We start from the raw sequence: 24,583 nt of genomic DNA, 5'->3' as shown, positions 1-24,583 counted from the left end.
GCCAAGCCTGCCTACAAGATCACATAGGAAGAGGCGGTTGACTACACAACTGCAGACTACCTCTGATAAGAAAGATAGAAAGGTGATTGTAATAGGAAATTCCCTTCTGAAAGGAACAGAGGGCCCAATATGCAGGGTTGACCCTCATCTTAGGGAAGTCTGTAGTCTACCTGGAGCCCGGATCAAGGATATTGCTAGAGAGCTCCCCAGACTGGTGCAACCGACAGACTACTACCCACTGCTGGTCTTCCAGACAGATGGGGAGGAAGTTGCTTCCCGTAGTCTGAGGGGAATGAAGAATGACTTCAAGGTCTTGGGAAGGATGGTGAAATATTCAGGGGCTCAAGTGATCTTCTCTTCACTCCTTCCCTCTTCAAGTGACGATGTGGGGTGGAATGGGAAAATTCAATCTCTAAATGGTTGGCTCCAAGACTGGTGCTACAGGCAGGGCTTTGGTTTTTTTGATAATGGCTGGTTTTATAAGACTCCAGTCCGGACAGTGTTATGCGGGAAAGGCTTATCTCGCAGAGGCAAAAGGATGCTGGGGCAGGAATTAGCTGGGCTCATTTGGAGAGCTTTAAACTAGCCTCGAAGGGGGATGGGGTTGTAGTTGGGCTTGCCCCAGAGGGGCAGCATTCTAAAACAGATGAGGACCGGGTGGCCTCCTGTGCCCCTAGGGAGAAATTGGTGTGCTCTGCTCGCTCCCTGAAATGCCTGTGCACCAATGCGCGCAGCATGGGGAATAAGCAGGAGGAGTTAGAATCCTATGTTCGGTCGGGAGATTATGATCTGGTGGCAATTACAGAAACGTGGTGGGACAGTTCACATGACTGGAATGTGGTCACGGATGGCTACGCCCTTTTCAGGAAAGACAGGCCAGCCAGGCGTGGTGGTGGAGCTGCTCTCTATGTGAGAGAGCAACTGCAATGTACTAAATTCTGCCCAGGAGCAGATGAGGAACGAGTTGAGAGTGTATGGGTCAGGATCAAGGGACAGGCTGGTAGGGGTGATACTGTTGTAGGTGTCTATTACAGGCCACCAGATCAGACTGAGGAAGTTGATGAGGCCTTCTATGCGCAGCTGAGAGTGGCCTCACAGTCACAGGCCCTGGTTGTTGTGGGTGATTTTAACTTCCCTGATGTTTGCTGGAAGGACCATTCAGCCAGCCAGCCACAGTCCAGGAGGTTCCTCCAGTGCATTGATGATAACTTCCTCATGCAGATGGTGGAGGAGCCCACCAGGAGAGGTGCACTGCTGGATCTCATCCTCACTAACAAAGAGGGTCTGGTCGAAGCAGTAAAGGTTGAGGGCTGCCTGGGTTGCAGTGACCACGAGATGGTGGAGTTCAGCATCTCGTGTGGCAGGAACAGAATAGCAAGTAGAATTGCAACCCTGGACTTTGGCAGGGCTAATTTCGGCCTTTTCAAGCAATTGCTGGGGGAAATCCCATGGGCAAGACTGCTTGAAGGAAAAGGGGCCCAAGAGAGCTGGATTGCATTCAGAGATTGCTTCTTCCATGCTCAGGATCAGAGCATCCCCACACGTAGGAAGTCGAGGAAGGGAGCCAGAAGGCCTGCGTGGTTCAATAGGGGTCTGTTGGGTATGCTCAAGCAGAAGAGGCGAGTTTACAGGTCATGGAAGCAGGGACTGGCCACTTGGGAGGAATATAAGGCTGCTGTTAGAGGATGCAGGAAGGCAGCTAGGGTAGCCAAGGCCTCCTTAGAATTACAGCTGGCGAGAGGGGTCAAGGACAGCAAGAAGAACTTTTTCAAATACATAGCAGATAAAACTAATACCAGAGGCAATGTAGGCCCACTGATGAATGAGGTGGGTGCCCTGGTGGCAGAAGACACAGAGAAGGCAGAATTGCTGAATGCCGCCTTTGTCTCTGTCTACTCCGCTGGAGGCTGTCCTGGGGAACCCTGTACCCCTGAGACCCCGGATGAAGCCAGGTTAATGGAGGAGCTTGCTTTAGTCGATGAGGACTGGGTTAGGGAACAATAAAGTAGTCTGGACGTCCATAAATCCATGGGTCCAGATGGGATGCATCCGCGGGTGCTGAGGGAGCTGGCTGAAGTCATTGCTAGACCGCTATCCATCATTTTTGCCAAGTCTTGGGAAACGGGAGAGGTGCCCGAGGATTGGAGGAAAGCAAATGTCACTCCAGTCTTTAAAAAGGGCAAGAAGGAGGACCCGGGTAATTATAGACCGGTCAGCCTCACCTCTGTCCCTGGGAAAGTAATGGAACAGCTTATCCTTGTTGCCATCTCAAGGCACATCAGGGATAAGAGGGTCATTAGGGGCAGTCAGCATGGCTTTACCAAGGGTAAGTCATGCTTGACCAACCTCATAGCCTTTTATGAGAATGTACCAAGGTGGATGGATGATGGCAGAGCGGTGGATGTGGTCTACCTTGACTTCAGTAAAGCCTTTGACACAGTCCCTCACAGCATCCTCACAGCTAAATTGAGGAGGTGTGGTCTCGACAATAGAGTAGTGAGGTGGGTTGCAAACTGGCTTAAAGAGAGAAGCCAGAGAGTGGTGGTCAATGGTGCGGAGTCCAGTTGGAGGCCAGTATCTAGCGGAGTGCCTCAGGGGTCAGTACTGGGGCCAATATTATTCAATATATTCATTAATGATTTAGACGAGGGAATTGAGTGTACTATCGGCAAGTTTGCTGATGACACTAAGCTGGGAGGAGTGGCTGACACGCCAGAAGGCTGTGCCGCCATCCAGCGGGACCTGGACAGGCTGGAGAGTTGGGCGGGGGATAATCTGATGGAATTTAACAAGGGAAAGTGTAGAGTCCTGCATCTGGGCAGGAACAATCCCAAGTTCCAGTATAGGTTGGGGCATGACCTATTAGAGAGCAGTGTAGGGGAAAGGGACCTGGGGGTCCTGGTGGACAACAGGATGACCATGAGCCAGCACTGTGCCCTTGCGGCCAGGAAGGCCAATGGCATCCTTGGGTGTATTACAAGGGGGGTGGTCAGTAGATCGAGAGAGGTCCTCCTTCCCCTCTACTCCGCCCTGGTGAGACCCCATCTGGAATATTGTGTTCAGTTCTGGGCCCCTCAGTTCAAGAAGGACAGGGAACTGCTGGAGAGGGTCCAGCGTAGGGCAACAAAGATGATTAAGGGAGTGGAGCATCTCCCTTATGAAGAAAGGCTGAGGGAGCTGGGGCTCTTTAGTTTGGAGAAGAGGAGACTGAGGGGTGACCTTATTAATGTTTATAAATATATAAAGGGTGAGTGCCACGAGGATGGAGTCAGGCTCTTCTCAGTGGCAAACAATGATAGGACAAGGGGCAATGGGATCAAGCTGGAACACAAGAGGTTCCACTTAAATTTGAGAAAGAACTTCTTCTCAGTAAGGGTAACAGAGCACTGGAACAGGCTACCCAGGGAGGTTGTGGAGTCTCCTTCCCTGGAGACATTCAAAGCCCGCCTGGACACCTTCCTGTGCGACCTCACCTAGGCGTTCCTGCTCCAGCAGGGGGATTGGACTGGATGATCTTTTGAGGTCCCTTCCAATCCCAAACATACTGTGATACTGTGATACTGTGATAGAGTCTAATTTGCTATACACACACAAACAATAGGCCACTCGAGATAGGAAAACACAACAGCAGGTCAGATTGTTGAAGCAAGTGACAGCTGTGCTCAGCCCAGCTCTGTTGTGCTTTCTTTTCTCCCCTAGGCCGTTCCTGGGCTTGGGGGTGAGCGCCCACAGCACCCCCGTCAACGCGCAGCCCAAACCTGCTCCAGGTGGGAGCTCTGGGGACAGCACCGTCACCATCGTCCCTCCCACCGACACTGCTGAGGAGCCTCAGCACAAGGTAGGGCCCGGGCCCTGTGTTCAGCACAAACAGCCTGTGCGAGGCTGCTGACGCTGCCGGCGGCCCCAGGCGCTTGCCCAAGCCTGTGGATCTTGACTGGAGCGTTGCTGGCAGTGGAATGGAGGGACCTGAGCTCTGGGAAAGGCGATTTTGGGGGGAGGGCTCATGTACATCAGCCCAGCCTAATTCTGGGGCAGGCAGAGCAGCTGAGCAAGTGAGAAGCAGGTGAGGTCAGAGCTCACCAGCCCTGTGGTTTGACCTGCCAGGAACTGCCCAGACCAAGCCTGGGCTGGGCTGGGTTCCGTTCCCAGGGAGCTTTGTCCTGCAGACTCTGCTCTCTTGACCTAAGCTGCCTTAACTGGGTTGCCGAAGCCCTTGTTAAGGCTGTTGTGCTGAAGAGTGTCATCTTTAGCTTTTGGATCTTTGAAATTCAATGGTAATGAATGTGTTTGATCTCGTCTCCCCCCTTGCTGCCATCTGATGACAAGTGCTCCAAGAAGTGCCCCGGCCCCGTGACTCCCGTTCCATCAAAAGAAGTGCCGCCAGTCCTGCCAGTCTACAACCAGCAGAGCGGAGAGAGCTGCGTCATCCGCACCAGCGTAGAAGAGGACAGAAGCGGCAACATCTACAGGAGCATCCTGGTGAGCGGTGGGAACAGCAAAGTGCTGTTACTGTGGGTGGTGTTTTCACCCCAGGTGACTTGAATGGTGCTTTTAGTTTCGGAAACACCTATTCCCCGATCAGACCTCCTTGACAGGGAACGTGACCGATGTTACAAATCAAAACATGTGGAGCAGGGGATGAATGAGAGGTTTGCAAAGAGCATCTCTCAAGGTTTCTGGCCTTGAAATTGAAGCTTGTATTTGATCAACAATGCCAAGGGAAGCACTCTGAGCAAGTGCCGGCTTTGCTGCCCCTGCTCTTCTGCCAGCGCCGGCTGTTGTGTGTCCAGCTCAGCACTGGGGTGTGTGAGCTGTGACACAAGGTGCCCCTTCCCCAGCAAACCCAGCTCCAAGGCCCAGAATCTTTGCAGGACATCGCAGAAAGTGTTTAGCAGGGGAGACTGTGGATTAATGGATGTCTGCAAACAGCAGCTGGGGCAGCTCTTGCTGCGGATTCGATGGCTGCTGAGAACAAGGTCTCACCTCTCCGAGCGGTTGCTCAGGAGAGCAGAGGCTGTGATTTCCTGCTGCATTTCTAGAGCGGTGTCTGTTGTCTTGAACTAACTCCACCCCCAGGTGTCGCAAAGAGCGTGTTTTAGCGTCTGGCAGAATCTGCGACTTGGTTACCAAGCGACTCCTTGCAACTCCCTCTTTGCAGCTGAGTAACCAAGAGAAGGCTCCTGCTGTCACCCAGCGAGCCATGGAGAAGCACAACCTGCAGTCTGGCTCGGCTGAGGATTACGAGCTGGTCCAGATCATCTCCGAGGACAAAGGTGGGGAAGCAGAACTCTGCTGCTGCTGCTGCTGGAAGAGCTCTGCTGCATTTTGCCGGCCAGAGTAACATGCGAAGCGACGTCAGAAACGCCATCGCCACGTTGTCCCAGCTGCCGGTGAGAATAAACCCCCAACGCTGAGTGGGGCGCCCATGAACGCTCGCTCTGCTCCCTCTCTTGCGGAGCTGGCGATCCCACCCAAGGCGAACGTGTTCTACGCCATGAGCACCCAGGGCAACTTCGACTGCATCCTGAGAAGAAAAGCTGCAGCACAGGAGGAGCCCGCACTTCATGGGTTGTAATGGCTGAGCTCTGGATAGGATTTACTGTTTATATCATAAGTATGTAAACTTTTTTCCCCCCAGTTTTAGTCTGGAGTTCATATATTTTAATATGTGACCTGTATATAATGTTTGAGCTTTGTATCATATTTAATATTTCTATAACGAGTATATTAACTTTTTTCCAGTTTTTGTCTGCAGTTAATGTATTTTAATACTTGATGTGTTGATCATATTTAATCTTTCCATACTTCTACAGAAACCTTCAATGTTATATCATCTTTTTTCTACTGATGTCTGCTTGGAGTTCCTATATTTAAATAGCTTAGCTTTATAGAATATTTTAGCTTTGTATAATATTCAGTATTCACAGAATAAGTACGTAAACTTTTTTCCACTAATTTCTCCTTGGAGTTAATATATTGAAATGGTTTAGCTGTATCTCGTATTTGAGCTTTATTTAATATCTTTTATTTAACATACTGATATTTAATATTTATGTGATATGTTTATTTAATGTACTAATGTTTAATATTTATTTAATATGTTTATTTAATGTACTAATATTTAATATTTATTTACTATGTACATAGACCTTCCCCAATAATTATTTTCTGGAGTTGATATATTTTATTATTAAATCTTTATACAATATTTGATCCTTGTATAATATTTAATATTGATATGATAAGTATATCAACGTTTTTCAACCCATTTTTGTCTGGAGTTAATGTATTTTAATGTTTCTTCTGTAGATAGTGTTTGAGCTTTATATCACATATCTAGAGATGCATATAAAATAAATAGAGAAACTTTTTTCCACCCTTTTTTTCTGGAGTTAATAGATACTAATAACTGAGCTTTATAGAACACATCATCTTTATTTAATATTTATAGAATAAATACTTGAACTTTTTTCCACCAATTCTTGTCTGGCATTAAAATATTCTAATATTTGATCCCTATGTCATATTCAATCTTTACATGGATGTAACATCTCTATAATAAATACGTAACTTTTTTTCCACTAATTCTTCTCTTGAGTTAATATATATTAAGATTTGAGCTTTTATATCATACATAATCTTTATTTAATACATAATCTTTATTTACATAAGAAATCTGTGAACTTTTTTCCCCCACCAATTCTTGTCTGGCGTTAAAATATTTTAATATTTGATCCTTATGTAGTATTTAGTTTTTATAGATATGTAACATTTCTATAATAAATACGTAACTTTTTTCAACTAATTTTTGTCTGGAGTTAATATAGTTTAATATTTGATCCTTGTATTTAATCTCTATATATTATTTAATGTTTCTATAAAAATACGTAAACATTTTTCCAGTATTTTTTGATCTGGAGTTACTAGGATTAATATTTAAGCTTTATATAACACATAATCTTTATTTAATATTTATATAATAAATACTTGAACTTTATTCCACCAATTCTCGTCTGGAGTTAGTAGATTTTAGTGTTTGATCTCTAGATAATATTTGATCTTTATATGATATTTAATCTTCATATAATATTGAATGTTTCTATAATAAATAGATTAACTTTTGACCACTAATTTGTGTCTGGAGTTAATATATTTTAATGTTTGATTTTGTATTCTATTTAATCTTTAGTTAATATTTAATACTTACATAATACTTATATACTTATATACTTTATACTTATATAATACTTATATAATACTTATATAATAAATATGCAAACGTTGTCTGGAGTTAGTAGATTTTAATGTTTGATCTTTAGATCATGTTTGAGCTTTGTATAATATTTAATGTATCTATAATAAATAGATGAACTTTTTAACACTATTTTGTGTCTGGAGCGAATGTATTTAAATATTTGATCTCGTGTAACATTCCATCTCTCTATAACCTTTAATGTTTCTATGATAAATACGTCAACTCTTCCCGCTCCTCAGTGTCTCGTTCATCTCTTTTCCTCTCAGACTGCACCGCGGTCTGAGAGTTTCCACCTTTTCCCCGTTGTCTCCATCACGGCATTTGTTGCTCCTGGCAAAAAGACGACCCCGAATTTAAGCTGCCTCTTGCGTTCTGGTTGTACTTCAACTGCCCGGGGAGCCAGCACACTGTTGTCAGGTTGTCAGGTTCTGGTGACAGCCTTAGAACCGGTGACGTGCACCAACCCTGCCTGTGACCTTGGTGTGAGCAGCTCCACTTGCTCCTCACCCTGGGGAAACTGCTCCTGGCTCCGGGTCTGTCACCCTCGCTGCGGGGTCTGCACCAGCCGGGGCTCCGGGGGCTTCGCTCTCGTGCTCCACAGCAGAGGACAAACCCCACGCTCACAGGAGAACACAATAACTCATGGAGCAGCTGAGCTTCACAGCAAAGGGGAAAAATAGCAGAAAAAGAGCAGAACAGCGGAGAAGGGTTTGCACTGGCTCCTGCCTTCCCAAAACACAGTCAGTGCTGAGCAGGGAAAGCCCGGACAGCACCAGCCCAGGAGCTGAAAGCACAAGTGCGGTCACCTGCTGAAGTGAAGGGTGTTTGGGGTTGCACTGGGAAGCAGTTTTAGTCCTTCTGGGTGAGCAGCCTGGGTGGTGCTCACCGCATTGGGAAGAAGAAACCCAAATGAACAAACAAGTAGAATTTCTGGTAGATATGGGGGCAACACTAATGAAAACCTGGATAGAAGAAACTCCAACCCCATGATGGGAGGGACCTTTTCTTGTTTTGTTAACTACAGAAACAGCTGTTGGGAGGGCAGGGAAAGGATGGACACGCGTCTCTCGAGTTAGAGGAGCCCTGATGGAAGAAAGAACCTGGAAAGTAACTCAAGAACCAGGGCAACTGAAATTGAAGTTGACACGGGATTGGTGATGTAACTACTATTAGTGTTATTGATGTGAATGCCCAGTATAAATGAAAATGAGAATGGCTTAATAGCTAAATGTGTTGAACCGAGTTGTATATGTAATTCTCATTTTATATTTGATGTTTAGGTTGTAAATGGACTGTGGTATAAGCATATCCACAAAGGGAACTTACCGACAGGATTGTGTAAGAAATGTCTAAGAACAGAAGATCAGGAAACCGGGGCTCGGTTGAGGATTCCAGTTGCCGCTGGAAGAATAGAAAAAGAATAGCGGAGAATGGTGGGAGGTATTTACGGAAGGGGTGAATGGGAATTTAGAGCCCACCAGTGATGAGGAGAACAGAGTGCAGAAAGAGAAACCACATTCCGTGTTGCTCCTGTTGTTCCTGGGAAGTGAAGGCCAAGAGTTGGGAAACGATAAAAAGTCGCCACGCTAACGGTAAAAACAGGAAAGGCGGGGACACGGCCCTTGCTGCCGAGAAGATGACGAACTCGGCTGCGGCTGCAGCCTGGTCGGCCAGAGAGGCAGAGGGTGCAGAACCCTGGACCTGATCCCCTTGCTGGCAGTGGTGACTTATTGTTCCCAACTTAGCCTGGCCAATCCCTGTACCAAGTGCTACGAGCGTGTGAGAATAGGGAGACTAACCCAACATGTTCTACATTATCACACTCGTATTAATTCTGGATGTTATGATAGAAAAAAATTGGAGAAGTGTGAAATCCAAGGGCAGGAATGATGGGTAGCAACTAACCTAGAGAAAGGTGGACTCGCTGTAGGCTCTGCCTCCTGCCCTAGGGGAGAACAGAGCATCTGTTTTACACAAGGTGGTGAGTGGGGCTATTCAGATGGAGGGGGAGTGCAAGATCAGTAGAAGGAGGAGTTAGTTAAGAGTGCCACTCAGGAATTAAAAGGAAAGCAAGAGCAACAGAAATTGGTACAGAACAGCAGTGATTGGTATGAGGAAATAAGGCAAAAAGACAAAGGATTACAATTACCGACAGCAGGGAAAAACCTGTTTATAGATCTTATGGAAAAGACAGCCCGAGAATTAAATGTCACCTCGTGCTGGATATGTGGGGGGTCTCAAATGACTGAATACGTTGGACGAACCCCTTGTCAGTTAGCGTTGAGGGCAAATTCGTCAAGTACCTCTATTCCTCCCACTTGGTGGCCAGGTCCACCTAATGGATATTGGTCTCGAAACTGTAGCCTGGTGGAAGAAAATAGGGTTCGTGATAGTATGTGCATTTCTGCGTTTACTGTTTGTGCCATGCATGATCCCGTGCTTTATTCAGTTACTACATTCAGCAGTCCAAGGCATGCAAATCTCAGCCATGCCTATCGATCCTGAAATGGCAGCAAAAGGAACGGGGTATAAATTAATGATTTTAGGCAGGTGCTGGCTAACTTTGAAGTCAAAGCACGAATCAATGGGATAAAAAGCAAAAAGGGGAACTGTGAGAAATGCAGCTGTGGTTCGTGCTGAGAAGATGTTTAATGTTTACAGATATAACCAAATGGGGCACGGGCTCTGAACCTGGAAAAGGAAAAGGTGGTGAAGTTCTATGTAAAAAGTTAGGAAACTTGTTTATGAAGTTATATTGATAGAGGGAAATAACATTTTAAAGGGTTAACCAACTACATAGTAAGAGCCTACTAACGAACTAACACTTTAAGCCACAGAATGAATATCTAGTTCAGAACTGTATGTAAGCAATTGTGCTAGGAATCTTTAAAGGGCCAGGAGTAAAATCCCAGCGCGCGGTGCGTGTGCGTGAAGCAGCTCCGGGAGCGCTCGCCCCGGGCTCTGCCGCAGCACACGTTGTGTTCCACGCACAGTCTGATGCCCACGCTCCCGGCTCGGTCCGTCTGTCCCGCTCCCGGCGCCTTGTCCGGCTGAGCAAGGGCTCGGACTGCGGGCGGGCTGAGGGCGGGGCAAGGGGGCGCGCGCGGAGCGGCGGCGAGCTGCGATTGGCCGGCTGCGGGCGGCGCGTGCCGCCGCGAGGCCGCGTCCGGTCGCCGTGGTGCCGGCGGAGCCGTCGCCGCCGTTGGCGTGGGGGCGAGCGGTCGGTGCGAGAGAGAGCGGGAGTGCGGGGCTGGCGGAGCCGGCAGCAGCCCTGCCTGCGGACGCGGACACAGCGCCATGTGCGGGATCGGCTGCGGGCCCTGCTGCGGACGGGTATGAGCGAGCCGGGCCCCGCCGCCCGCCCTCCCCCGGGGCCGCGGGGCACACGGGGCCGGGGGTGGGGGGGCAGCTCCGAGTGGCGAGAGGAGGGAGTTGGTGGCTGCACAAGCGACGGGACGGGAGGAAACGGCCTCCAGTTGGGCGGGGGAGGCTCAGGTTGGCTATTGGGAACATTTCCTCCCAGAAGCGGGAGGGAGTGCGGTCTGGGTGAGCGGGCAGTGAGGTGACTGCGAACTGGCTGAGGGGAAGAAGCCAGAGAGTCGTGGTCAATGGGGTGGCGTCCAGTTGGAGGCCTGGATCTCATGCAGTGCCTCAGGGGTCAGTGCTGGGGCCTGTATTATTCAATATATTCATCAAGGATTTGGATGAGGGACTAGAGTGTCCTGTCGGCAAGCTTGCTGGTGACACCAAGCTGGGAGGAGTGGCTGATACACCAGAGGCTGTGCTGCCATCCAGAGACCTGGACAGGCTGGAGAGCTGGGCAGGGAAAAATTTGATGAAATATAACAAGGGAAGGTGTAGAGTCTTGCATCTGGGCAGGAACAACCCCAGGTTCCAGTGTAAGTTGGGGAATGACCTGTTAAGAGAGCAGTGTAGGGGAAAGGGACCTGGGGGTCCTGGGGACATTTATTCATCTTTCAGATGAATAAATGTAATATGAACAAGACCTCACCTTTTACGGAAAGCACTTCTGATGTCTAAACAAGAGATGTGTTAATGATGCAGCAATAACAATTTCCATTTTGTCCGTTATATAGAAGGTATTTGTTTTGTACTCAGAAGTAGTGATTTTATTTCTGAGCACAAAATTCGACCACCCCACCTCCCCCCACTGCCCCCCTCTCCCCCCAGAAAACCCCAAACCCTACACAGGTAAATTGTCCCTTTAGTGCTAAAAAATGTAATAGTTCTTTTTGTAGTTTCACTTCATAAAAGGGATTTGTGTAATGCTTTCTCATTTCTTAAAAGGCATGGCTAAAAAAAAGAGATTAAATTTGAAATATAGTGTGATATATCACACTGAGGAAGGAAAACCATGAGCCAGCACTGGGCCCTTGTGGCCAGGAAGCCAATGGTACCCGGGGTGGGTTAGAAGGGGGTGGTCAGTAGGTCAGAGAGGTTCTCCTGCCCCTCTGCTCTGCCCTGGGGAGACCACACCTGGAATCTTGTGTCCAGTTGTGGCCCCTCAGCTCCAGAAGGACAGGGAACTGCTGGAGAGAGTCCAGCGCAGCCACCAAGATGCTGAAGGGAGTGGAGCATCTCCCGTGTGAGGAAAGGCTGAGGGAGCTGGGGCTCTGGAGCTGGAGAAGAGGAGACTGAGGGGTGACCTCATTAATGTTTATAAATATGTAAAGGGTGAGTGTCAGGAGGATGGAGCCAGGCTCTTCTCAGTGACAACCAGTGACAGGACAAGGGGTGACGGGTACAAACTGAGACACAAAAGGTTCCTCTTAAATTTGACAAGAAACTTCTTCATGGTGAGGGTGGCAGAGCCTGGCCCAGGCTGCCCATGGGGGTTGTGGAGTCTCCTTCTCTGCAGACATTCAAACCCGCCTGGACCCCTTCCTGTGGAACCTCAGCTGGGTGTTCCTGCTCCTGGATGAGCTTTCCAGGTCCCTTCCAACCCCTGACATTCTGGGATTCTGTGATTCTGTGAAAGGGTTATTAGACATTGGAACAGGCTGCCCATGGCAGCGGTGGGGTCACCATCCCTGGAGGGGTTTAAAAGGCACATAGATGAGGTCCCGAGGGACATGGGGCAGTGCCAGGGGTGGGTTGACGGTTGCACTCGATGGTCTCTTCCAACCAAAATGTTTCTATGATCCTATCTATTTTTTGCATTGTAATAGTGTCTGAATTTCAGGGTTCATGTGATCTTGTCCCGGTACTTTTGCAAGGACGTTAAAAGTAAATGTGTTGCTATCTGCAATTCAAAACTGTTTTTCCGTTGTTTTCTAACAGGCTCGGAACTTCCCCTTTCGGAACCTGTCTCTTTGGAGATGCTGGAGAAGACCAAGGAGGAGGACACCCAGGCAGAAGAGAGACGAGGAAGATGTGGAGTCTCTGCACAGCCTTGAGGAGACTCTGACCAAGCCAACCAAGGAAGAAGTGGAAAGCCCAGAGTGTACTGAGGAGACTCCAGAGCGCGTTGAGGAGACTCCAGAGCGCATTGAGCAGACTCTAAGCGAGACAAGAGAGGAAGATGTGGAGACTACAAGCAAGGTATCAGACAAAGACGCAGAGACTCCAGAGCGCGTTGAGAACGGTCTAAGCAAGGCAACAGAGGAAGACACAGAGACTGCAGAGTGCACAGAGGAGACTCCAAGCGAGCCAACTGAAGAAGACGTGGAGACTCCACAGAGCCTGGAAGAAAATGTGAGGAACCAACCTGGGGAAGATGTGGAGGTTCCACAGAGCGTTCAAGAGGCAAGTCACTGGTGCACAGACAGTTCTGTATGACTTAGGGATATTTTAGAGTTAAAAGAGGTAAAAAAAAAACAGAAAAGCAACCCCCAAAAAAACCCCAAACCCCAGCTTCCCCAAACCAGGATTTGGTTGCACTGCACTCAAATCCTTTCTAATTGAGTTGTTGCTGTGCTTAAGGCTATGGTATTCAGTAAAGCCCTGAAACTTTAATTATTCAAGTGGTATGTATGCAGAAAAAGCATTATGTGGTTGCAGGGGGACCAGTATATGTATTTCTGAAGTTAATTGTTACATCTATTTTCAATTCTCTAGTGCTTTGCTCCTCAACATGTATCAGCATGTTAATACAGCGGCTGTTAGTGGTGGGGTTCAGGAGATCTGGACTCTCTGGTTTAATTCTTACCTCTTTCATTGACTTGTGCAGTAAGTTGTGCACTCAGCTCCTCTCTGCTTTCAGTTAAAAGCCCAAAAAGGCCCAGGTAACTGAAGGCAGCTAAAAAGTGGCAACTGAAGTGAGCGTTGTTGAGGTGTTGTGAGATCCTGGTGCTGGCATGCTGGTGTCTGCAGCCTGCGCTTGTGCAGGGACCATGTTCCTTTCTCTCTGACTTGTTTCTCTTGGCCCTTTTCCTGGCAGAGCACAACTGAGGATGGAGCTGAAGACGCACAAGAAGGAGCTGTTGACTGCGACAGCCTGAGAAGAGCGCAGATCCAGCAGACTGACAGCGAAGGAGCAAGATGGCTCGGGGTAAGTAAAGCTGGCATGGTGGCCAAGCCCCCAGCTGATCAAAGTGTCCTCACTTCATTGCAATCGGTGCAGCTGTGGCAGTTTGAGCCAGAGGGTCAGGAGGTGGGTAGAACTTTCATGTTATGTTGCGATGTTTCTACATTTTCTTCAGGATCCAAGGCAATAATATAAGAACTTGCTTTGGTGTAGTGTCCAGGTTGGTAGTATAGAGACTTTGAGTGGCAGATTTCCCATCTCTGCCTCCTGTTTTTACCGGGAGAAATAGCAGAAAGTATTTTTGACCTCCTGTACATTTTCCAGCTGATGGGAAGAGTTCTTAGTGATGCTGCATTTGTAGAGTGATTTGGAGGCTTTTCAGCTGAAAAGCGTTGGCTGGTAGTAGATGTGTCTGAGAGAAATGCAGCTCTAACTGAAAATTTCATAGAACCCGTGTTGAAAGGAATACAACTGGTTTTGTTCATTTTGAGTGAGTTGGGCTTTATTACCAATTCCTTTAAGTACTGAGAAGCTTGAAACCTTGCTTAGTATCTTCTTGTAGAGGTTGGAGTAAGTGAAGGAACTTAGATCTTTCATGCTGCAAGAAGTCTGACAAACCTTTCTTAAACTTCTGGATGCTAAGAAAGCATCTGGGGTTTTTGAATGGTTGGCCCTGTTATGAGAGAATGGTCAGTTTCAAAGGCAACCAGGAGATTACAGCTTAAGCACTGGAAACACTTGCCTGTTTCAATAAGAAATGTCTTGATTGTCCTCCAGTATTTGATACAGCATTTGGTGTTTGGAGAGCCCAAACCGACAAAATTGTTTAGTAACTAGAGATGGACTATTCCTGTGAAAAGGTGGAATGGAATCTGTGTTTCGTTGTGCAAGCTCTGTCGGGGCTCTGGCTTCTGTCTGAGTTTTGTGCTTTGTCTTTGTTTCCACTTTGTAGGCTGAAGGGGACCAGTTCCCTGCAGGACACACTGTCAGCCCGGACGAGACGTGCAACAGCAGGGCCCTGAAAGCTGGAACTTTGGAAAAGCTGGTGGAGACGCTTCCGACGGCCTTTGCCGATAATGACTTCACATACATCAGCATCTTCCTCTCCACGTACAGGGCCTTTGCTTCCACCAGCACAGTCCTGGAACTGCTCCTGGACAGGTGAGAGCCGGGACAGAATGGAAACTGAGCCGTCATTTATTATACACGACAGGGGGATGTTGACAGAAAAGAATCCTGCAAAATTCAGGATTTCAGCGTAAACACACCATGTGTAAATGCACGTTGCCCACGTCCCAAATCTCATTAAAGCTTAAGCGCCAGGTGGGGAAAGCGTGCGTGGTCTGACCGCTAAGGAACCAAACTGGGACCGACACAAGAAAACCAATACAGCTTGTCCCTTAAAAAAAGACCAGTGCACGGGGGATATGTGCAAACCCTTCATCTCTGCCGCAGCTTCCCCAGCCACGGTGGAATTGTCCAGCATGAAGCCCTTGTCTTCATGCCAATTGTATATGAATATGCCAATATCTGTATGTTTATGCCAATTGTATATGGATTACGCTATTTGGGTTGCTCAGTAGAGGTTCCTCTAAACAGCCATCTCATTTTTTCAGATACGGAAACCTGGAGATCTCGGGCTCTGAAGAACATGGAACCCAGAATTCCCCCGGATCCAGCACAGTGCTCAGGATGTAAGTTTGGTTTTGCAGCGCCCAGCGAGCCCCAGTCAGGGTTCGGTGCTGGAGCGGGACGTGGGCAGCAGAGCTGTTGTTTCATTTGACAATTCACAGCCCTGTTTGCTTCAAGGAGCTTGTGTAAAGGCCAAGTATCAGCTGTCTCATAACACATCCAATAATACAACGCAGAGAAAATATGAATGACTGCGCTGGTTTCTCAAGGTGTAATTGAAGAAGCAGCCTTTAGTTTCCTATGAAGTATTATCTTAATAATATTTCTTGCCTAAAAAGAACAAATTAAATTCTGTGCTCACAGAAGTGTCCATACTGCCCTCACGTGGGGGATGAATGTCTCAGTGTTCCTGTTGTTATATTAGGTACAGATCCATGCAATTGCATCAATACCTGCTGCATACAACCCATGTGTTCTCTCTGAATTTGCTCACAGTGCGATGGCATCGATTTTACAAGCCTGGCTCGACCAATGTGCCGACGATTTCCGAGAGCCGCCCGACTACGTGTGTCTGCAGAAGGTGCTGAGTTATCTGAAGAAGAACATGCCCGGCTCTGACCCGGAGAAGAGGGCGCAGAACCTCCTGGAGCAGTTCCAGAAAGAAGAATGGGAGAATGATGGTAAAGTACCTTTCTCTGCTGTCTGTGTGTTCTCCCAGCGTCAAGCCTGACACATCCCCTTATCCAGAGCACAAAGCTTCCTGTGCCGTGAGCCGAAAAGTCGTAAGAGCTCACGTGGTATGTGAATGAGTACTGGAATCAACTTCCAGCCTTAGTAGGCAGACTGAGTTCTACTACATGCATTTTTCTCACGTTACCTGCGTGTTTTTCAGACCCCGTTGGCTCTGGAGCGCATAACGGTAGGACTGGTGTGCAGAAAAGGCCCAGGTTTAGACTTAGTGCTGCGGCAGCCAAGGCTGCTGATCAATTCTGTACAGCCCTGCAGCCCTGAATCCAGCTCTGGTTTAGTGCCGAGTCCAGCCCAGGGCGTCCGGGGGCCTGTCCTGAAGCTGCTGGAGCCACGATTGGTTTCGTATATTTTGCATTACTTTCTCTCCTCATCAGTAGTACTAGCAAAGCACGTTTTAACTTTCCAACTGGTCTCTCTCCCTTCTCCTCCTCTTCCCTTGAAACGTGGACATAAGAGCATTCTCAGCGTAATATTTTGGGAGTATAATTGCAGTCTTGTCTCTTTGCAGTTCAGCTGTTTTTCAGAGTATAGAATGCGTAAATGCTGACAAGCAGATTATCAAAGTTCTGCAGTGTTAATAAGGAGTTGTTGTGGGGGGGTTGGTGGGTTTGTTCTTTCCAAAGAATGGTTAGTGAATGGGTTAAGGCACTTCTCAGCTAAGAGACCCTGAACAGCTCAGTTCTCCCTATTTCTTTTTCTTCTACCTTCTCTTTGCCCATTTAATCTTCTGGACCTTCTCTATCTCCCTAAAATATGCAGCACGGTGAGGCCGTTACCCCACGCAGGTCCCTTTGCATGTTCTGTTCTTCTATGTAGTGATTTTCCAAATACCTGCTTTGATTACTTGTTTTCTGTATAAATTCACTGACTCGTGTTTTCCCCGCTGGCCAGACGCGTTCCACAGCCTTTCTCCCTGCACCCCGGACGAGGAAGAGGAACTGGAGATCAGCGGCCCAGAAGAGTTCTCGTTGTTCCAAGAAGACCTGGTGGCAGAACAGCTGACATACATGGACGCGGTATGTAGATCATAGGTATTACTTGAAATGCTCGGGGAAAGAGTTCTGGGCTTCTCATTGTTTGTTTGTTTGTTTTTTAACTTATATCGGTGTAAGTCTGTTGTTCCAGAACCGCTCTGTTGCTGGGACACAGAGCGCAGCTCTGCTTGGTTATCCAGACTTGCTTCATTGATTGGGCTTTTCCTTCAGTTCTTCTGAAGGTGTTTGTCTTTTTGTTATACAGTGTGGATGTAGACTGTGTGGCCTATTTTGCAAAGTTTAGCATTTGACCCCTCAGAAATAGCGTATTTTGACTGTATCTTAGGCTACCTCACCTGAAGATGTAGAAGTACTTTGTAACTGTAGTGCTCCGATTTGGCTTATTTGTATCAATCTCTTTCAAAAGTATCATGATATAGAAATCTTTCCCCCTGGTAATGTAAGTGATAGAAAGGTGTCTTTTATTTTTCCAGGACAGTTTAGCTGACACTTCTTTTAGGGCGTCAGGCCTAAAGAGTTATACCAAAGTGTATATTTTAAACTGGAGAGAAAACCAATATTTCCCTTTTAATACCATACTGGATTCAGCTGCAGTTTGTACTGTAACCGTGCATTTCTTGCTGTGGGCAGTAGCGCTCCAGGCTGAGTTGGACACCTCTGTTTCCCTCTAGACACTCTTCCAGAACGTTGTGCCCCACCACTGCCTGGGCTGCATCTGGTCCCGAAGGGACAAGAAAGAGAACAAACAGCTGGCACAGAGCATCAGAGCCACCATCTCGCAGTTCAACGCCGTCACCAACTGCGTGCTCAGCACCATCCTGGAGAGCAAAGAATTAAAGACACAGCCAAGAGCGAAGATCTTGGAGAAGTGGATCCGTATCGGACGTGTAAAGCGTTTATTCGCGACTGTTTAACGTTCCTTGTGCGGGTGCCGTGGAGCTGGGAGGGGACAGGGGGGTTGTAGCGGGGAGTGATATTTTTGATGCTCAGTATTTGTAGAGCTGCCCGCTTAGCAGGGAGAATGTGCAGCAAGCAGGACACGGGGCAGACAGAAGAGCACTGACTATTGGTGATGCTGACGTTTAACGCTCCTGTGTTTCTAACCGCTCCTTTCACAGCAATGTAGGATCCTGAACAACTTTTCGTCTCTGAAGGCCATCGTTTCCGCCTTGCAGTCCACCTCGGTTTATCGCCTGAAGAAGACCTGGGCCTGCGTTCCAAAGTAAGGCTGTGCAGTGTGTCACTGGATGTGTTTTGGTGCTTTTATCTTTTCTGTGCCCAACTGTTAACGATTCTTGAGAAAAAAATTGTACCCTGGTTTGATTCAGAGTGCTTACAAACAACTTAAATCATTTAATCTTTTCCTGTACAGGGACACAATGCTGATGTTCGAAGAGCTTTGCGAAATCTTCTCCGACTGTGACAACTTTGCGACGAGCAGGGAGCTGCTGCTGAAGGTGGGAATGAGCTTGAGTTGCCAGGTTGTGATCTCACCCAAAGCCGAGCTCAGCCCTGTTCCTGACCAATGAGCTCCCGTATGCGGTGCTTTGGGGAAGACGGGTCTGTAAATCCCGGCTTTTCTGCTGGGGCGAGAGGTGCCGCACAGCGAGATTTGACGCAGAGGAGTTACGAATGAGCACTTTGGCTTATATACCGCTCTGCGCAGACATGAACCGCTGGCTGAGATACCAAGGATGATGTCGTGAAAGCATCATTTACAAGAGCGCTGTTTGGTGAAGCACACTAGTTGTGTTTTGTTTGCTTCCACAGGAGTATTCTAATTAGTATAATTATGACTTCTCAGTCAGTTAATCCACCATTGCTCTGACCGTTTGCAGGGAGTCACACAAGGCACGGTACCTTACCTGGGTACCTTCCTCACTGACCTCGTCATGCTGGACACAGCCCTTCAGGACTATCTCGAGGTAATTTGGGGCAATTTTTGGAATCCTAAATCTCCTCCCTCCCTTGCAGACACTGTGTCTGCTCCTGCATCTTCCACTGGGTGCTAGTGCAGTTCTTAAAAAGAGAGGAATGTATTTAACAAATAGACTCAGGTACACGAGTGCTGTGGCTTATCCTAGAGCTGGAAACGGGTCTTTGTAGAGGCCTTTGGTCAGGGCAGCTCTGGCCCGTCCCTTGGTGTCGCTACTTCATCCTGTTCATCCTGTTTGTGATTAACTCCAGCCGAGCCTGTGCTCTTCTCCTCTGATCCCTTCTCTGTCCTTCCAACAGGGCGGCCTGATCAATTTTGAGAAGCGGCGAAGGGTAAGTGGAACGGTGACTGTTCTGTGATCGTTAGTGCCTGACGCTCTCTGCTAGAGCGTTCTCTTGGCGAGGCCTGTTGTCTTTGCTGGGCGTATCCAACAGCCGCTCACGTTACTCAGAGGGTGAGGAAGGAACAGTCCCCGGCACGCTGTGAACCTCTGCCGGGCTGTGCGGGGCGGCGCGGGAAGAGAAATTCCTTTTAGATGCGGGCAGCAGGGGAAGAGGAGCCGCAGGGCACTCGCTGCCGCGGGAGTTACGTCTGGGGCACGTTCCCCCCGTTTGGTGTTCACGGGAACACGTTACACGAGCGTGTTCTGTGTGCTGGGAGCGCATCAGACCTGCTGGCGTGAGACCTTTGCTGGCCACAAGATGCAGTCTGTGACCATCTTCCTTGTGCTGCAGTAAATAGTTGTGGGTCAAAGGTGCAGAGAGCGAAGCGGGTACCTGGGACCGAGAAATCAAGGCTGAGCGTTGCCTTCCAGCCTGAGCCTTGTTGGTCAGAGATCAGTAGGAGCGAAGGTGCCGGGGTTTCCTCTGTCCGAGGGCAGTTTGTCCTGGATCTGTTGCTGCGTGTGTTTAGCGTATTAACGAGACTGGCTTTATTTTTCTAATTAGAATTCCTATTTTATTATTTGTTTTCTTAGGAGTTTGAAGTAATCGCACAAATGAAGCTGTTGCAGTCCTCATGTAACAGCTATTGCATGACAGGAGATGAGAAATTCGTGCAGTGGTTTAGGAGGCAGCGGCATTGAAGTGATGAGGAGAGGTAGGGTCTCAGCCCAGCTGGCGAAGCAGCTTTTCTTCCCCCGCAGGCAGGTTCAGGTTCTCTCAGCCTTGAGCTCTGCGCTGCCAGGAGCTGCTCCCGGAGAGTGGAAATACACACGCACAGAGCTGCGCTCCTCCTCGTGGGGATGAACCCTCTGGGACGTGGGAGTGACGCAGGGCTTCTCAGATATGGCCACTTTGAGATATTTAACTAACGGTATTGCCTGTTCTGCAGTTTCCGTCTGTCACGTGAAATCGAAGGAGCAGCTCCTGACCAGAGCACCGCAGCGGGCAGAGCTCAGAAGAGCGTGGTGAAGAGATTCAGCCTGTGAGTACAACGGGGAGGGGGTTTGGTGTGTGAATATGAACTGGAATAAATCAAACACCAGCTGACAAACCTGGCTGGGGATCCAGAGCACTGCAGTGCTGCGAGGAGACACCGCCAGCTAGAAATACGTATTGCTGTTGTCTCTTTCTATTGGTGTAAGTAGCCATGAGGGTTATTGACTAAAGACTTCAGAAATAACTCTAAGGTGTCAGACAAAGGAACAATTTTAGTGCTGGATTATAAATTCAATTCAAATTTGCAGCAGCAAAACAGAGCAAATAAGGATAGAGTCTAATTTGCTATACACACACAAACAATAGGCCACTCGAGATAGGAAAACACAACAGCAGGTCAGATTGTTGAAGCAAGTGACAGCTGTGCTCAGCCCAGCTCTGTTGTGCTTTCTTTTCTCCCCTAGGCCGTTCCTGGGCTTGGGGGTGAGCGCCCACAGCACCCCCGTCAACGCGCAGCCCAAACCTGCTCCAGGTGGGAGCTCTGGGGACAGCACCGTCACCATCGTCCCTCCCACCGACACTGCTGAGGAGCCTCAGCACAAGGTAGGGCCCGGGCCCTGTGTTCAGCACAAACAGCCTGTGCGAGGCTGCTGACGCTGCCGGCGGCCCCAGGCGCTTGCCCAAGCCTGTGGATCTTGACTGGAGCGTTGCTGGCAGTGGAATGGAGGGACCTGAGCTCTGGGAAAGGCGATTTTGGGGGGAGGGCTCATGTACATCAGCCCAGCCTAATTCTGGGGCAGGCAGAGCAGCTGAGCAAGTGAGAAGCAGGTGAGGTCAGAGCTCACCAGCCCTGTGGTTTGACCTGCCAGGAACTGCCCAGACCAAGCCTGGGCTGGGCTGGGTTCCGTTCCCAGGGAGCTTTGTCCTGCAGACTCTGCTCTCTTGACCTAAGCTGCCTTAACTGGGTTGCCGAAGCCCTTGTTAAGGCTGTTGTGCTGAAGAGTGTCATCTTTAGCTTTTGGATCTTTGAAATTCAATGGTAATGAATGTGTTTGATCTCGTCTCCCCCCTTGCTGCCATCTGATGACAAGTGCTCCAAGAAGTGCCCCGGCTCCGTGACTCCCGTTCCATCAAAAGAAGTGCCGCCAGTCCTGCCAGTCTACAACCAGCAGAGCGGAGAGAGCTGCGTCATCCGCACCAGCGTAGAAGAGGACAGAAGCGGCAACATCTACAGGAGCATCCTGGTGAGCGGTGGGAACAGCAAAGCGCTGTTACTGTGGGTGGTGTTTTCACCCCAGGTGACTTGAATGGTGCTTTTAGTTTCGGAAACACCTATTCCCCGATCAGACCTCCTTGGCAGGGAACGTGACCGATGTTACAAATCAAAACATGTGGAGCAGGGGATGAATGAGAGGTTTGCAAAGAGCATCTCTCAAGGTTTCTGGCTTTGAAATTGAAGCTTGTATTTGATCAACAATGCCAAGGGAAGCACTCTGAGCAAGTGCCGGCTTTGCTGCCCCTGCTCTTCTGCCAGCGCCGGCTGTTGTGTGTCCAGCTCAGCACTGGGGTGTGTGAGCTGTGACACAAGGTGCCCCTTCCCCAGCAAACCCAGCTCCAAGGCCCAGAATCTTTGCAGGACATCGCAGAAAGTGTTTAGCAGGGGAGACTGTGGATTAATGGATGTCTGCAAACAGCAGCTGGGGCAGCTCTTGCTGCGGATTCGATGGCTGCTGAGAACAAGGTCTCACCTCTCCGAGCGGTTGCTCAGGAGAGCAGAGGCTGTGATTTCCTGCTGCATTTCTAGAGCGGTGTCTGTTGTCTTGAACTAACTCCACCCCCAGGTGTCGCAAAGAGCGTGTTTTAGCGTCTGGCAGAATCTGCGACTTGGTTACCAAGCGACTCCTTGCAACTCCCTCTTTGCAGCTGAGTAACCAAGAGAAGGCTCCTGCTGTCACCCAGCGAGCCATGGAGAAGCACAACCTGTAGTCTGGCTCGGCCGAGGATTACGAGCTGGTCCAGATCATCTCCGAGGACAAAGGTGGGGAAGCAGAACTCTGCTGCTGCTGCTGCTGCTGCTGCTGGAAGAGCTCTGCTGCATTTTGCCGGCCAGAGTAACATGCGGAGCGACGTCAGAAACGCCATCGCCACGTTGTCCCAGCTGCCGGTGAGAATAAACCCCCAACGCTGAGTGGGGCGCCCATGAACGCTCGCTCTGCTCCCTCTCTTGCGGAGCTGGCGATCCCACCCAAGGCGAACGTGTTCTACGCCATGAGCACCCAGGGCAACTTCGACTGCATCCTGAGAAGAAAAGCTGCAGCACAGGAGGAGCCCGCACTTCATGGGTTGTAATGGCTGAGCTCTGGATAGGATTTACTGTTTATATTATAAGTATGTAAACTTTTTTCCCCCCAGTTTTAGTCTGGAGTTCATGTATTTTAATATGTGACCTGTATATAATGTTTGAGCTTTGTATCATATTTAATATTTCTATAACGAGTATATTAACTTTTTTCCAGTTTTTGTCTGCAGTTAATGTATTTTAATACTCGATGTGTTGATCATATTTAATCTTTCCATACTTCTACAGAAACCTTCAATATTATAGAATCTTTTTTCTACTGATGTCTGCTTGGAGTTACTATATTTAAATAGCTTAGCTTTATAGCATATTTTAGCTTGTATAATATTTAGTATTCATAGAATAAGTACGTAAACTTTTTCCACTAATTTCTCCTTGGAGTTAATATATTGAAATGGTTTAGCTGTATATAGTATTTGAGCTTTATTTAATATTTTTTATTTAACATACTGATATTTAATATTTATGTGATATTTTTATTTAATGTACTAATGTTTAATTTTTATTTAATATGTTTATTTAATGTACTAATATTTAATATTTATTTACTATGTACATAGACCTTCCCCAATAATTATTTTCTGGAGTTGATATATTTTATTATTAAATCTTTATATAATATTTGATCCTTGTATAATATTTAATATTGATATGATAAGTATATCAACGTTTTTCAACCCATTTTTGTCTGGAGTTAATGTATTTTAATGTTTCTTCTGTAGATAGTGTTTGAGCTTTATATCACATATCTAGAGATGCATATAAAATAAATAGAGAAACTTTTTTCCACCCTTTTTTTCTGGAGTTAATAGATACTAATAACTGAGCTTTATAGAACACATCATCTTTATTTAATATTTATAGAATAAATACTTGAACTTTTTTCCACCAATTCTTGTCTGGCATTAAAATATTCTAATATTTGATCCCTATGTCATATTCAATCTTTACATGGATGTAACATCTCTATCATAAATACGTCACTTTTTTTCCACTAATTCTTCTCTTGAGTTAATATATATTAAGATTTGAGCTTTTATATCATACATAATCTTTATTTAATACATAATCTTTATTTACATAATAAATATGTGAACTTTTTTCCCCCACCAATTCTTGTCTGGCGTTAAAATATTTTAATATTTGATCCTTATGTAGTATTTAGTTTTTATAGATATGTAACATTTCTATGACAAATACATAACTTTTTTCAACTAATTTTTGTCTGGAGTTAATATAGTTTAATATTTGATCCTTATATCATATTTAATCTCTATATATTATTGAATGTTTCTATAAAAATACGTAAACATTTTTCCAGTATTTTTTGATCTGGAGTTACTAGGATTACTATTTAAGCTTTATATAATACATAATCTTTATTTAATATTTATATAATAAATACTTGAACTTTATTCCACCAATTCTCGTCTGGAGTTAGTAGATTTTAGTGTTTGATCTCTAGATAATATTTGATCTTTATATGATATTTAATCTTCATATAATATTGAATGTTTCTATAATAAATAGATTAACTTTTGACCACTAATTTGTGTCTGGAGTTAATATATTTTAATGTTTGATTTTGTATTCTATTTAATCTTTATTTAATATTTAATACTTCTATAATAAATATGCAAACGTTTTCCCAGCAATTCTTGTCTGGAGTTAGTAGATTTTAATGTTTGATCTTTAGATCATGTTTGAGCTTTGTATAATATTTAATGTATCTATAATAAATAGATGAACTTTTTAACACTATTTTGTGTCTGGAGCGAATGTATTTAAAT

At 46.9% G+C, this 24,583-nt stretch overlaps 2 protein-coding genes and 1 pseudogene across 8 annotated transcripts in view; 2 read left to right on the top strand and 1 right to left on the bottom strand.

The window, feature by feature from the left end:
* LOC136110857 (dynein axonemal heavy chain 9-like) overlaps positions 1-6,706 on the top strand; it is a 38,783-nt gene extending 32,077 nt beyond the window's left edge. For 4 of the 5 annotated variants that reach the window (XM_071817620.1, XM_071817619.1, XM_071817617.1 and 1 more), the window contains 3 exons: positions 3,700-3,838; positions 4,327-4,479; positions 5,077-6,706. In XM_071817620.1, the coding sequence (XP_071673721.1) occupies positions 3,700-3,822 (123 nt within the window). In that variant the 3' untranslated portion in view covers positions 3,823-3,838; positions 4,327-4,479; positions 5,077-6,706. The remainder of the gene's footprint in view (positions 1-3,699; positions 3,839-4,326; positions 4,480-5,076) is intronic. The other variant, XM_065854549.2, reaches the window with a different exon arrangement.
* The window catches only part of LOC139829552 (dynein axonemal heavy chain 9-like), a 212,303-nt gene that overhangs the window by 114,130 nt on the left and 73,590 nt on the right, over positions 1-24,583 (bottom strand). The window lies entirely within an intron of this gene.
* Positions 10,478-23,003, top strand: LOC136110929 (ral guanine nucleotide dissociation stimulator-like 1; annotated as a pseudogene).

Source organism: Patagioenas fasciata, chromosome 21 (genome assembly GCF_037038585.1).
Source record: "Patagioenas fasciata isolate bPatFas1 chromosome 21, bPatFas1.hap1, whole genome shotgun sequence".
NCBI classification, from domain to species: domain Eukaryota; kingdom Metazoa; phylum Chordata; class Aves; order Columbiformes; family Columbidae; genus Patagioenas; species Patagioenas fasciata.
Note: the sequence above shows the minus strand (reverse complement) of the source record. Positions and strands in the feature narration are given on the sequence as shown.